At 39.2% G+C, this 13,639-nt stretch overlaps 3 protein-coding genes and 1 non-coding gene across 5 annotated transcripts; all 4 read right to left on the bottom strand.

Moving 5' to 3' along the window:
- Positions 1-885: 885 nt before the first annotated feature.
- tra2b (transformer 2 beta homolog) lies at positions 886-4,521 on the bottom strand. Of its 2 annotated transcripts, none has more exons than XM_055153630.1 (8): positions 4,305-4,521; positions 2,397-2,536; positions 2,059-2,215; positions 1,797-1,985; positions 1,605-1,720; positions 1,395-1,517; positions 1,239-1,309; positions 886-1,144 (listed from the first exon to the last, which is right to left on the bottom strand). In XM_055153630.1, exons 1-8 carry the CDS (start codon positions 4,332-4,334, stop codon positions 1,134-1,136), a joined length of 837 nt encoding a protein of 278 aa, XP_055009605.1. In that variant the 5' UTR covers positions 4,335-4,521; the 3' UTR covers positions 886-1,133. The 2 variants fall into 2 exon arrangements, with proteins under 2 accessions (XP_055009605.1, XP_020787432.1); XM_020931773.2 differs by having other exon boundaries at positions 1,386-1,517; positions 4,305-4,520.
- Positions 4,522-4,806: 285 nt separating this feature from the next.
- hce2l1 (high choriolytic enzyme 2-like 1) lies at positions 4,807-7,113 on the bottom strand. The gene is made up of 9 exons (XM_020931772.2): positions 6,676-7,113; positions 6,547-6,598; positions 6,399-6,458; positions 5,914-6,066; positions 5,721-5,838; positions 5,432-5,610; positions 5,275-5,356; positions 5,065-5,189; positions 4,807-4,979 (listed from the first exon to the last, which is right to left on the bottom strand). Exons 1-9 carry the CDS (start codon positions 7,111-7,113, stop codon positions 4,966-4,968), a joined length of 1,221 nt encoding a protein of 406 aa, XP_020787431.2. The 3' UTR covers positions 4,807-4,965.
- Positions 7,114-7,582: 469 nt separating this feature from the next.
- LOC110166525 (hatching enzyme 1.2) lies at positions 7,583-10,255 on the bottom strand. The gene is made up of 9 exons (XM_020931774.2): positions 10,126-10,255; positions 8,955-9,113; positions 8,837-8,879; positions 8,709-8,771; positions 8,477-8,632; positions 8,277-8,394; positions 7,962-8,140; positions 7,788-7,869; positions 7,583-7,712 (listed from the first exon to the last, which is right to left on the bottom strand). Exons 2-9 carry the CDS (start codon positions 9,012-9,014, stop codon positions 7,583-7,585), a joined length of 831 nt encoding a protein of 276 aa, XP_020787433.1. The 5' UTR covers positions 9,015-9,113; positions 10,126-10,255.
- Positions 9,759-9,831, bottom strand: trnak-uuu (transfer RNA lysine (anticodon UUU)). The gene has a single exon. It is a non-coding gene; the product is annotated as a tRNA-Lys (tRNA).
- Positions 10,256-13,639: the final 3,384 nt, after the last annotated feature.

Raw genomic sequence — 13,639 nt, 5'->3', positions numbered from 1 at the left:
TGTTTGTGATCACGCATATGCCCACCCTTAGACTGTATATATGTCTTTACACAGTCTACGCTCACATGAGTTATTTAATCAATTTTTTGCAGGTGAATTTACGTGACGAGGGACGATGAGGGTTTTTTTGAGCAAAGGTTGAACAGAGTAGAGGAGCATGGTGAGGGGCCCAGGCTGCAGTCATGCATGGACGTCTTGTACCTACAGCAGCAGAAGGGGAGGAGCCATCGCCATTGCCTTTTACACCGCTCTGTTTCTGCATGTGACTGTATGCACCGCGCCGGAGCAGTACTGCCACCCCACTGTAGCGGAGAGAGCGCAGGCAGCAGCAGTGTCCGTGCACAGGAGGGACTACCCGTGTTTACGGCAAAGTCTGAACCGAGGAATGTCCAAGCCTTGGTCTGTTTACAAAACAATGACATGTGCACACAGTGTTCAGTTCACACAGCTCTTATATTGGAATTATAACAGTTATGGCGCCCATTAAGACAGTCAATGCTCAGAGTCATTTAAAGATGTAAAATTGTAATTTGATCTACTCTACGCGTTAGTAATACTTCAGCTGAGTTTGGTCACTTATAACTTAAAATATTTGTTAAATTGCAAATCTAAATAAGGCTATAGTGACACAAATTCTTAGTTAAGGATAATTTTGTAGTGTATCGATTTAGCTTTAAAAACGAAACTTTATCTGCACTTAATTAGAAATACTGTAAGTTAATTTTATTTTGTCCAGCAGGGGGAGATGTCAATAATGTCTTGAAATAAAATTAATGTTTGGCTACACGTCCAAAAAAAAAGACTAATCCAAAAATAGGACTTATCTTACTCCAAAACCTTTAAAAATGTCAATTATGCTACAGTAAAAAATGTCAGGAGTCAAAATGGAAAATGCAACTTCCTTTAATTTCTTCAAAGACCCAAACAGCATACAAAAAATAAAAATCAACGTAACCATGAGAGGTAAAATAAAATAAAAACATCAGCTCACATGAAGTCTTACTGTATACCGTTACTGCACATGGACATTTGATGGCCATCTACGAACGACTGTAAAATTAACTGTTTGACCACACAACATACTAGATTCATTCTTCAGACTCAAACAATGCTCGACAACTTCATTACATCATTTAATAGCGACCTGCAAAAACGAAACAGAGGGAGGTGCTTAGAAAATGCTGCATCTATAGTTAAAATATGGAAGTAAAAAGCAAAAAAAAAAAAAAAAAACTTACGTGGAGAATAAGATCGTGACCTGGACCGGGACCTGTATGCACCCCTGTAGTACGGTGACGGAGAGCGTTTTCTGAAAGACGATATTTAAATAATTTATGCAGAGTTCAGGATAACAAATTAAAGGCTGGCCGTGGTCAGCGTGTTACCTGTATGACCTGTAATAATCTCTGTCGTCATAGCGATCGTAGCCCCCTCTGTCTCCTCTGTCATAGCCGCGATCGTATCCACGGTCATAGTCACGAGAATAACGCCGAGGTCCACTGGGTCCACCTCCACCGCTACAACAGAAAGTGCATTAATAACCAAAAATTGACATAGAAACTGCCATTTTATTTCAGTTCAGTGTGAATCGTGAAGGTTCTTACTATGTAGGACGGCCCATGTATATCCCAGGTGTTGGTGTGTGTGGTCTTTTGGTGATGGAGAAGTCCACTCTGATCCTGCGCCCGTCCAGCTCCATGCCATTAGCCCTCTCCTTTGCCTGAGAGAACAGGACACATTGATACAAACATTTCATTTCAGTTAATATTGTAATTGTTTTGTTTGATGCTTCGTACCTCTTTCGCATCATCCGTGTTTTCAAAGTAAACAAACGCAAAGCCCCTGGAGCGCCTTGATTGCTGGTCATACACAATACTGACATCTGCCAGAGGGCCGTATTTGGAGAAGACGTCTCTCAGGTCCCGCTCGGTGGTGTACAAGCTCAGGCCGAACACCCCCAGACAGGCATTTGGGTCTGGATTCGCCTGCAGACAACAGCAGTTCACATAAACAGCCCAGTTTCGGGATTAGAATGAAAACAGCGGGATGGGGACATACTCTGTTTCCGATGTGTCTGCGGCGGTTGGACATGGGGGAGCGGCTGTGGCTCCGATGGCGTCTTTCTCCGCTGTAGGAGCGGCTGCGGGAACGTCTACGGTACGAGCGAGAGCGGGAACGAGAGCGGCTGTAGTGACGCCTGGAGCCTCGACGAGAGCTGGGAACAGACATCACAGACATATTAGCACATAAAGAGTGCATTTCAATATCAAATGTCAGTTATCTTATTTATGAAGCATTTCCATACATAATGACTCCAGGAAGAATAGCTGTGCTTCCACAGCTAATGGAGGTCAAAATAAATACAAATACAAACTGAAGAAAAAACATGTTCTTACCCAGACTTGGATCTGGAGTGGGAGCGGGATTTGGAGCGGGAATGCCGGGAGCCATCTTTAGATCGAGCCGGGGAGCGACTCGCGGACTTCCCAGAGCCACGAGAGCCTCGAGACACGCTCCGAGAGGCAGAGCGGGACTCCTGGACGAACCACACACAGAGACCTTATGAGCACCAGACACAGGGCACACTCACCTACACATGTGTGTGCACTTATGAATAAGACTAATCTGAGGAATGTGGAAAGGGACAGTTCAGAAGTGTAGTAAAGGAAGGCAGGTAAAAGCTTTTGGGAACATTGTTGCTAATGAAAGCAGCAAATATGTGAAAGCACAATTTAATTTGTCAACATTACAGAAAGTATGAGTTGTGTAAATGACTTAAATTACTGTGTTGCATTGGATAACAAGAACATGCACGCATTTGACAAACAGACTAGAAAAATGACTTATCCCTATACCTTCTCCAGATTACTTCATTTACTTCTTTATTTCTGTCACTTCATTACTTCATTACGCCACATTATTCTTCTTTCTTCGAATTTCTTAATTCTTCTTACTTCCCCCTTTTCACACACTGCCCATACTTCTTCCCTCCTCATGATTTAGCATGCATTCACAAATTCAGCTTCACACATCTGAGCTTCATATTATTCATAATAAAGAGGTTCTTCAGCCTTTTCTTCGTCCAATCTTAACCTTTATGAAAAAGAAAAGCATGAAGAATATAACTATAGTTACAAATTTGAAACCCGGGTTAATTTTCAATGTGTCAATAATACAGTCGTATCACATGCACGAATGCTCCCGACCACATTATGCAAAACACGTTACACAAGATTCTGCGCGTTCTGTGGTTTCCCTTTAGAGAGAAGCTCACATTCACAAAACTCTGAACTACACGATAAAGAAAAGTGGGGAAAATAAGCTGTCACTTTAAAAAATAACATCAGTTAGCGTTCATAATAACACTACAGTGTATTGATTTATGTGGTAACCATATATATATATATATTTACTTTTGTAAAATTATGTATTCTAGAATAAAAATTGTGTTGTGGTAGATTGTAGCACTTCTGTTTAGGACAGGAAAACGTTATATTAGACAATAGAGGCACGTATGTGATGAGATGGTCACTAAACCCTGGCCCTTGCCTTCATTTGGGGAAATGGCTTTGTGAACACGGCGTGCCAGCGCCATGGCGGCTTGGGTTTCATTTAGCGCGAGGCCGAGCAGCTGTTGCGGGAAAACACGGCCATGCTTTAAAACTGCGTACTGGAAAAAGGGACGTTCTTTATTGTGTGCGTTAATACAGCGTGTATTAAAGCAGGTTAATGCTTATTCAACCCTAAACGTTTAAATAATAACTTGAAATAGTATAGTTATAGCGGTATAACGCCAAACACCAAAGTGGCGCAAATAGTAGTTTTTCAATATTTTATTGCGTTTAACTCTTCATATATGTACGTGTTAAGAATACTACATGAAATGGCATTTGTAATAATCTGAGGTTTGTTAAACGATCGGTAATCGAGCGGGCTAAAAACGGCGTCTCCATTTCCCGCACACTGGAGGCCCAGACTGAGCCCAGTGTGCGGACATAGTGTGAGTCTGCGGCCTACCCGCTCCACGGCACGTACACATCCCCCGAGTCTGCGCTGGAAACGATCACAATTCAACATAACCGACGCAAGTTTATACTAAATAGATTACAATATTTACGCACAGAGGATATTAAACTAGATTTACGCACAATTTGCCACGTTGCGCAAACGTTTTTCTCAAACACGGACAAAGTCTAAAGTGCTATGTTAGCTGATAGCATTAGCATTGAGATAAAGCCATTTATTATCAAACTGAAACCATGCTTTGGTTCATAAAGTGGAGATTGAAGAAAAGTCTTACTTACCCGACCATAGCCTTTCTCGTTATCGCTCATGTTTGTGAGACTTTGTGTGATAAAATGTTTGACGGTTACAGCCGAAGCTCCGACCGAGCCGAGCTGCAGAGGACGACGCAGTGAGGAAGAGCGTGAGTGCGGGAGCAGCGGCGCCGAGCTCCGCCCCTCCGGACAAACACAAACACAACCGCGGGCAAGGAACAAGTAACTACAACAAACTACACACTGCACTCCACTACTGCAAAACCTGCACACACACCGATAGTACGATCATAATAATACTAAATAATCTTTTTTTTTTCCATTATATACAGAATCATGTGGGATATTTGTACAGCCCACAGTTGACTCGACCAATACTACTGACACACATGTAAACTATGCAAATATGCAATTAGGAAACAGAAACACACACACAAGCAATAAAAAAAAAATCTTACAATTCATTTCAACAAATCCTTTAATTAAAAATAGCAAGCATATGATATTATTATTACACAACAGAGGGCTATATGAAATGCATGTGTGTTTGATAATAGTAATAGTTCATTTTGGAGCTAAATCACGTTATATTCGTTACTCAAAGCAAAATAAATATGAATGTATATTAATATATATTTTAACGCAAACTGCAACTAAGAGAAAGCAAACAAGTTCATCCTGTAGCCAGTTATTCATTGGCACCTGTGATGGGCAAAAGAGTCATATAGAAGTGTCAAGTAAAAATCATCATTTAGGGATATTTATAAGTCATGGAAAAGCCACTTACCACAGTCATAGAGAACATTTATTTTATGCAAGTCTAAAGCACTTGGTCCGTCTCGCTGGCCAATGGGAATGTAAGGATCAGGTTTTGGTATTATTGTAGGTCCACCATCCTCAGAAAAGGCATATCTAGAAGGAAGCATTAAAAGTATATACCAGAGCTCCACCAAAACATGAGGACCCTTTAATTATGTCGCTCTATAGAAAACCCCACCTTCCATAATGCATGACTGAGCTGTAGTCATAGGGGCTGTTCAGATTGTTAGTCGCCTGTTTCCTGAAGTTATGAATTTGATCTGCCAAAGATATAAAAAAATAAAAATAAAAATAAGTACAGAAACAGATCAGATATATTTTTTATGTGGTATAACCTGGCATGATGTTTTTCCACACTATTGTTACAAAGTGGTCACGGTCAGAGCGAGACTGTTCATGTACAAAGCCCAGAGCGTGCATGAATTCATGTGCAGCCACTCCAGACCACATGCACCCAGGGGTCTGCAGGGACAAAGTCTGGCTTCCTCCAGTCTGCCCCAGGAAAGACCAGCAGCTTTGGATACAACATGACATTATTTGATTTCACAAACTTAAAAATTAGGAATAAATAAATACATAATATATAGTCTTTTCATCCAAGGCATCTTTAACAGTGGTACTTACCCAAATCTGGGCTGAATATCCAAAAAGCTGGCTTCATGTGTTCGTGGAACAAATTTAATGCATGTTCCAGCAGAAATGTCTTGCATACCAGTTTCTATGGTGATTCTGTCCATATCATCTAAAATGAAAAATGGAAGTTGTCAGAAACAGCTTCTTCAGTCCAGTCCCACAGTGTTTTAGTGCAGATCTGTACCATAGAGAGGAGACATGATGTACGGCACATAAACAAAGCCATCCACTGATTTGGGCCACAGACAGGAGTTCCCAGGGCACGATATTGCACTGCGTGGGAACGTATTTGCAATGTCCCCGTCTCTGAACGTTACCCCTCGGGGAGCTCGAAGCTCTGGTGACAGAATATAATTATATATTCAGAAAGTACCTGCTGAAGGCTTCTCTCAGTATTTAGACTTAGACAAACTGTATTGATCCACAAGGGAAATGATTTGGACATATGGCTCACAGCATATTATAATAACAAAGAGAAGAGGTATAATAAATTCTAAATAAGTAGCAGAAATAGCAAGAGACTGATGTCAAAAAAGGCATAATTATATAAATGCATATATACAAATAAAAATAAAATATAGAAATATAGTAATAAAAATATATCTCATCTATATACAAGAGGTCTTGAGCAAAACAGTGCAAAAATGATATGATTTTCAGTACACTTACTGCTGTTAACAACAAGAATCTGATCCATCGCTGTCATTTCATCCCAGTCTTCAACTTCATCTGATTACAAAACATTTAGTTACTTACAGTTTTTTTTTTTTGTTTATTTATTTGATAAAATGTTGAATAAAAGATATGGGAAATATACCTGAATACTTTCTTTTCATTCTCAGTTTGCCTTCATTTGGCTCAGTGGAATTCTGTAAAAACAAACATTCTACAAACCTTATAGTTGCAAGATAAAATATATAATATAATTGTTAAAAGTTTTACTGACCTTTAGAGGAAGGGTGCAGACCTGGCTCAACACAACCACAAAGATGCCCAGAAAAATGGTGGAACACATCCTGTAGCTGATGCCACTGTCAGTGCCCAGTCCTCCAGAGCTAAGTGTGCTCCTCCACTGCCCTGAATATATAGGCACTTGTGCCTGTTTGCTCTTTACTGATTGGCACATATTCTGTGATGAAGCATGATTAAAGCCCCTCATCACACACTCATGTAATTTGGTGGAGGCCCTGTTGATCCGTGACAGGTGGTCCCAGCTGACCTTGTACTTAACGCAGAGAAGATTCAGCATTTTAAAAATTGACACTTGAAGGTGTTTTGCTGCTGGAGGTGCCACACACAGTTTAACACCTGTCACCAGGAGAATATGGGCTTCTGAGTCCAACAGACCAGCAATTTGTGTCTGACTGGGCTGTAAACCAGTCATTTAGTGATACACAATCAGCTCATAGCTATGTTGACAGCAATCATTTGGCCTCATACAAAAATATATGAAACTACAGAACCCGATGGTCCTTAATGATATTATATTAGTAAAGGGGAAAGTTAAAGAAAATTCTGTATCTTCAGTTTATTTATCATATTTGTATATTGATCATCTTAATATGGTTAGTCCTTGTGTATTTTTATGACCCACAAATAATGACCATATATAAAATCTATGCACACAAAGAGAACATGATCAGGGTAAGTTTGAATGAAACTTTATTGAAAAGAAACTCATTTTATTATATACTGTATAAGCTTCCAATACAGTTTTTTCCCACAATGTTTCAGTAATCATCATCAACACCTACAAAAGAAGAAAATGTACATTAACACCTATTCATAAAAGGTCAATGTTAAATAGGTAATAATGTATTAATAATACAGAAAATATAGGAAAAATATTGGTCCTAACCACATTTGTAAAGTCTGTTGATTTTCATCCTGTCAATGCGGCTGAGGGTGGTTGCTTGGCCAATCTTTACATTTGGATTGCCTTTTGGAATAATGGTGGGACTCCCATCTTGTGAGTAGGCGTACCTAAATATTACAACAGCATAAGAAGTAATCAAACATTTTTTGAGCATTGGGAAAAATAAGAGGGCATTAGCTTACATGCCAAAGTGCAAGATTGAGTTATAATCGTAAGGTAGGTTCAGGTGGTCTGTCTTGAATTTCTCAAAGTTCCTTATACGATCTATTTGAACAACAAAAGAAGCATTGGCACTGGATTTATTTATTTTTTTAAATAAAGAATACATGGTTAATGTAGAATTATACTGAAGTTACCTCTCCAAATGTGTGGCCACATGATGGTGACATAGTTGTCCCTGTCAAAGCGGGACTGTTCGTGCACGAAGCCCAGGGCGTGCATGAACTCATGAGCGACCACCCCGGCCTGGAGGCAGCTGGGGCTCTGCAGGGAGACGGTCTGCCTCCCCCCACGGGCACCAAGGTACGACCAGCACCTATGACAGCAACCACAGCACTTACACTTATGGACTTTACATTTAAACATTTTATTTAGAAACAAATGTGAACAGTGTTTATTTTGTTTTTCTGTTTACTGCAAAATAAAATTGTTATAGAAAATATAGTACATACCCTGACTTTGGCTGAATGTCTATGTAGTCTCTCTGGTGAGTGCGGGGAACAAATCTCACACAAGTGCCTTTCTCTATAGTCTCCATGCCCTTTTTAATGAGCTTCTCTTCAATTTCACCTAAGGAGATGTTTTAGCATAGGAAAGAGTAAAGTGAAATATACTGCAGTTAATATGACACTAATATAAAAGTCTGACTTACTGTATTCAGGTGAGAGGTTATACGCAATATAGACATGTCCATCCACTGACTTTGCCCACTGACAGCTCCTTGCAAAACAGACTTTGGATCGCCTACCAGCAGACACAGCAATGTCTCCCTCTCTGAGACTTGTGGAACCATCAATAATGCGGGAAGCTAACACAGATATTTCATACAGAATTACATAATATATATTTATGATTTTTAGATAAATTTGTGAGAAATACACTACCTTGAAACTCATTCGCTTTGATGATTTCATTCATGATACTTCCATCGTCTCGTTCTTCACGCTCTTTGAAAGAAAGTTTATGTACAGTTCACAAAATATTAAACAACATTTATTTGATCCTTACTTACCTTTAATGCCTCTGGGAACCCATGGAGAGCTGTATAAAAACTTCTGCAAACAAAGACAAGAAAGGACTTTATAAATATCCTAAATTCAGTAAATGTTAATCTGAAATACAAATAATACCTGCGCAGATACTGCTGAGAGACAAGCAGAGAGTAAGTACAACAGGATAATCCTGTCCATCGTTGGAAGCTGAAGTCTTCACTACCATTTTCCCAGCACTTACAGCCAGCTTTATAGGTCTTCCCAATCACCGTTGTGAATAGACACCTGTCATCATCTCTGTAAATTACGGGTTGGCTGTTATTTGTTTGTGAGTGAGTTTAATCCTTGAATTAGTACAATTCTTTTATAACGATCAGCTCCAACAGTGGGATAATGTGAGGTCTTACAGCATGTAATAACAGCTCCAGAACGGTGGCTAGTCTTAAATGAAATGGTTTGGTGTTTGGGATTAGGGAGGTCATTTTACACTCAAACATACACATAGCTGCCAGCTGAAGCACAACATTCTATAGGCTAATACTATTTAATAGAGATGGGGGCAGCTATAAACAACATAATTAAAATCCAGAGTTAGCCTATTTCTTGGGTCTAGTCAGTAATAAGTTAAGCAGTTGTGCTTGAATATTTCACTGTAAAATGCAATGTAGTTCAGGTGTTCTTAACCTTTTCAATCTGTATTAAGTAACCAGGGGCCCAATCTCATACTAAACTATATTCTACTGAGCGTGGAGCCCTCAGGGAGTTTCTCGCAGCTCCTTTTGGCCAGTGGTTTAAGAATAGAGCTCTTAATCTGGGACCATGACCTCATCTCATTCTAAAAAAAAAAGCCAATACAAAAACATGGTTGAGTTTTATACTTAAACATTTTAAAATATAGTTGAATGCAGTATAATACAGATTTTGACATAACGAAAAAAGTATCGCCCGAACAGGGACTTGAACCCTGGACCCTCAGATTAAAAGTCTGATGCTCTACCGACTGAGCTATCCGGGCTCTGAGCACTCACACGGAAGTAACTCTTTATAAACCGGAAACAGATCCACGGAATGAACTATTTTACGATTTTCCACAAAAATACGAACTAAATAATAAATAATGACAGCACATACTGAGGAACTATTTTCAACACAAAATGAACACGTCTTGGTGCGTTATCGTTAAATACATTTCACACAGCAAAATAGCATGCTGGCCAGTGGTATACAAAAGTTAGCCGCCGCATTTAGCACGGGTTTTGTTTTATTATTAGTTGCGTTTAATTACACTGTTTGTTTGTTTGTTTTTTACCCTTTTCCAGGAACAAATTCGACTGTTGCAGCACGCCCTGGCTGAAACTAAACAAAAACTGGATGATGTCCGCGAGAAAACGACCAAGACAAGTGAAGATATCTTGGAATGGTACGTTCAAGGGTTCAGGTGTGTTTAAAGGGGCACTGTGGAACTTTTGGCACCGCTTATCTCCTTGGAAATGTGGTTTACCGCTCTGCCTGTGTGTTTCGAGTAGAGCATTAAACCTCTATATCTCCATGATAACAAGCATTTGACACAAATTTACGGGTAAGATCTGTGGAGAGGTGACTGCACTAGTTTTGAATCATTTTTATGAAACTCCTGTAATTGAACAAATGCAAAATAGTTAACTTTAATGCCATACTGTCTGTGGAACATCCCAGGCAAAGCAATAACATCTCAAGAACCATCCCAATTTACACTTCTCTACAAAAGTTACATCGTGCTTAGGGTGACCAGACGTCCGTATTTACCCGGGACAGTCCCAGTTTTGAGCTCTGTGTCCCCTGTCTCAGCAGATTTATACAAAACTAGTTATTTGTCCCAGTTTTATACAACAAAATGTCCCAGGTGTCCCTATTTCTGACCAATTTCATCTAAACCAGGACTAAACTAAGATTAAACCAGGACTACATCAATTCTAAACCAAGATTAAAACAGGACTATAGACTTTTTAACTAATCTGATCCTTGCCAACACCAAAGAGGAGCATAAATTGTCATGTGTTTAGCCAAAATACAGAAATACGTGTTTTTAAATGACCATAAAGCAACAATATGCAGTGACAGAAGCCCTTCAGATTATGACTGCCATGAGAATGCACAATCTTACATGCTCTTTTCATAAATTTATTTATTCCCAACCTTCCCAACCCAAGTAAAGAGTGACTTAAAGGTCCCATTGGTGCATCACTCGTGGTCATACTTGGTCTCTTATTTATTTATGTCATATGGGGGATGTTTGTGTGGTGCTTTTGTTGTTGTGTTGTCCTGTTTTTTGATAAAGCATGTGATCCCCTGTCCCTAGACAAATTTCTTCCATGGGAAAGGTTTATCTTAACTCAGGTGTGTCCTGGTTTAGAATTTTGAAAATCTGGTCGCCCTAATCGTGAGTCTTTTTTTTTCTTCTTTTTTGAAATAAATACAATACAATAATGATAACTTAATCTAAATGTTCAACCATGGAAGTACCGTATATGTTGGTTTGTGCATTTTAAAGGTGCACTGTGTAACTTTTCTGGTGTAGCTTCCGCCATCTCCTTGTCGCCATGGTGATGTTATTGCTTTGCCTGCGATGTTCCAGAGTATGGCAAAAAACGAATATATCTTGTATTTATTCAATTACAGGTGTTTTTATGTCTCAAAACTACCACAAAAACATGAATTATTACTGTGAGCAGGTCCTCATCTCCGCAGATCTGACCTGTAACTTTGCCTGGTGATGTGGCTGCTTGTCTCCATGGAGAGAGTTAAATTAAAAGCCATACTGTAGAACATTTCAGGAAAAAACAACATGGAGTCAAGCAAGTGGTGGCCAGTGCACCTTTTAATATAGCCTGTGTTTCTGTTTATTTATTTATTTATTTATTGCACAAGATAATATCAGTCAGTCATTACTTAGAGGGTAAAGAAATGTGTATTTTTTACTCTAACATATACTTAAGACATCTCCTTCTGTAGCACTAAAGAGACCAAATGGCGTGCAGATTTACTGATGGGGAATGAAAAAGTCATTGATGTTTTGCGCGAACTTGGAGAACTGCTGGAGAAGGAACGCAGCTTAAAAGAACAACTCGACGGTCAATCAGAAGAGGACAGGTCTGTATGACATCTGTGTGTCTTGTGAATCTTATGTTAAATGTGCACTGTGTAACTTTTTTGGAATAAGGTCTGCCACCTGCTTGTCTCTTTATTTGTATTTTTATTAATGAGTACGGTAACTTCAAATATTTAAGACACAAGTTGGGCAATAACAAAAATAGATAACATTCTAATTCCATTGACAAGGTGAAGTAAAGAAAAAAAGAACATAGAAACCTTAGAGATTTTTGCTTTACCTGGAATGTTCTGCAGTATGGCATTAAGCGTAAACACATCTATCCCCGTGGAGATACCAAGCCAAGTCATAGGTTAGATCTATGTAGTCTACCCTGGTGACAATACAAATGCATGTGTTCAAGGTATTTTACAAATGAATAGTTGTAATTGAATTCATCCAATGTAGAAAAGCATAATGGCAAACTACATAAAGTGCTACAGGCAAAGCAATAACATCTCCATGGCGACAAGCAAGTGGCAGTGCATCTTTAAGGCATGCAATATGTAATTTATCTGTTTATCTTTTAGACGCCTCTGGGAGGAATTGCAAGATAGAAATGAAACCATAACTAACAAAATACAACTTTTAACTAGAAAAACTGTGGAAGTAACACATCGACTTGACGCGGCAAAGGCACTTCACGAAACAGGTATAAAAAGCTCTCATGCAACCCTTTTTCATTTCCCTGTTTCAAAAACCGTACACCAACTCACTGTGCATGCCATTTACTAGTGTCGTAGTACTCGAAACCGCTTTTTTACGGTCTTGGTCTAGTCTCGGACTCGAGCGCATTTTGACTTCGGTCTTGATGGTGCTTGGTCTCGGTCTTACCTCGGACTCGAGGTCTGACACCAGATGAGTGCAATCATATTTCATTACAGCCGGTAAATGTGCAGAGGCTGCTAAATATCACTGCAAAACCAGTAAGATAATGTAATTGTAAATGTTGTGAACTTGAAAAAACCCATATGATTCACTTTGAAGTTGTTCTCTGTAAAGTGCCAGAGGAAGTGGGATTAAAGAAGGGGTTCTCTAATTGTGTGTGAGTTTAAGTGCAGTACAGTTTGCTTGGCTTATTTTAAGCCTAAATTAAGGTTAATCAGATCAAATGGAGATAGATTTATAAAAACATTGATATAAATGTGCCAAAATAAGTGTAAAATACAAATAAATTTAGGAAATGACAATGATGGACTCAATTTGGTCTCTATGGGCCGTGGTCTCTGTCTCGACCCTCAGAGGTCTTGGTCTTGGACTGGTCTTGATTACAACACTACCATCTACACAACATTCATAATTTTAGACAGAGACCAGGGACATGTACAAACTCACTGTTTTTGCAAGAAATCTTCTCACAAATGTTGAACCTAGAATGTTAAAATGTCTCTCAAACGCAGCCTAAGCAGTGTCGGGCCTGGTTGTTACTGGAATCAAAGACCGTTAGGAATACCAACAAGTAGTCTAGTTGTGTCCTTGGGCAAGACACATCACCCATCTTACCCCCAGTGTTTAATGAGAGTGCCTTGTTGAGAGTGAATGCGGGACAATGGATGGAAAATAGCTGCGTATTTTTACTACATTTGTATCTCGTATGTTCATTCACATGCACTGTCCCTACCAAATAATAAATAAATAAGTAAAAAAAAACATAAAGAATACATCAATAAATATCCAACCTCCTGAAGAAAACCAC

Source organism: Boleophthalmus pectinirostris, unplaced genomic scaffold, assembly GCF_026225935.1.
Source record: "Boleophthalmus pectinirostris isolate CB_2022bp ecotype Guang Dong unplaced genomic scaffold, ASM2622593v1 HiC_scaffold_1, whole genome shotgun sequence".
Classification (NCBI taxonomy): domain Eukaryota; kingdom Metazoa; phylum Chordata; class Actinopteri; order Gobiiformes; family Gobiidae; genus Boleophthalmus; species Boleophthalmus pectinirostris.
Note: the sequence above shows the minus strand (reverse complement) of the source record. Positions and strands in the feature narration are given on the sequence as shown.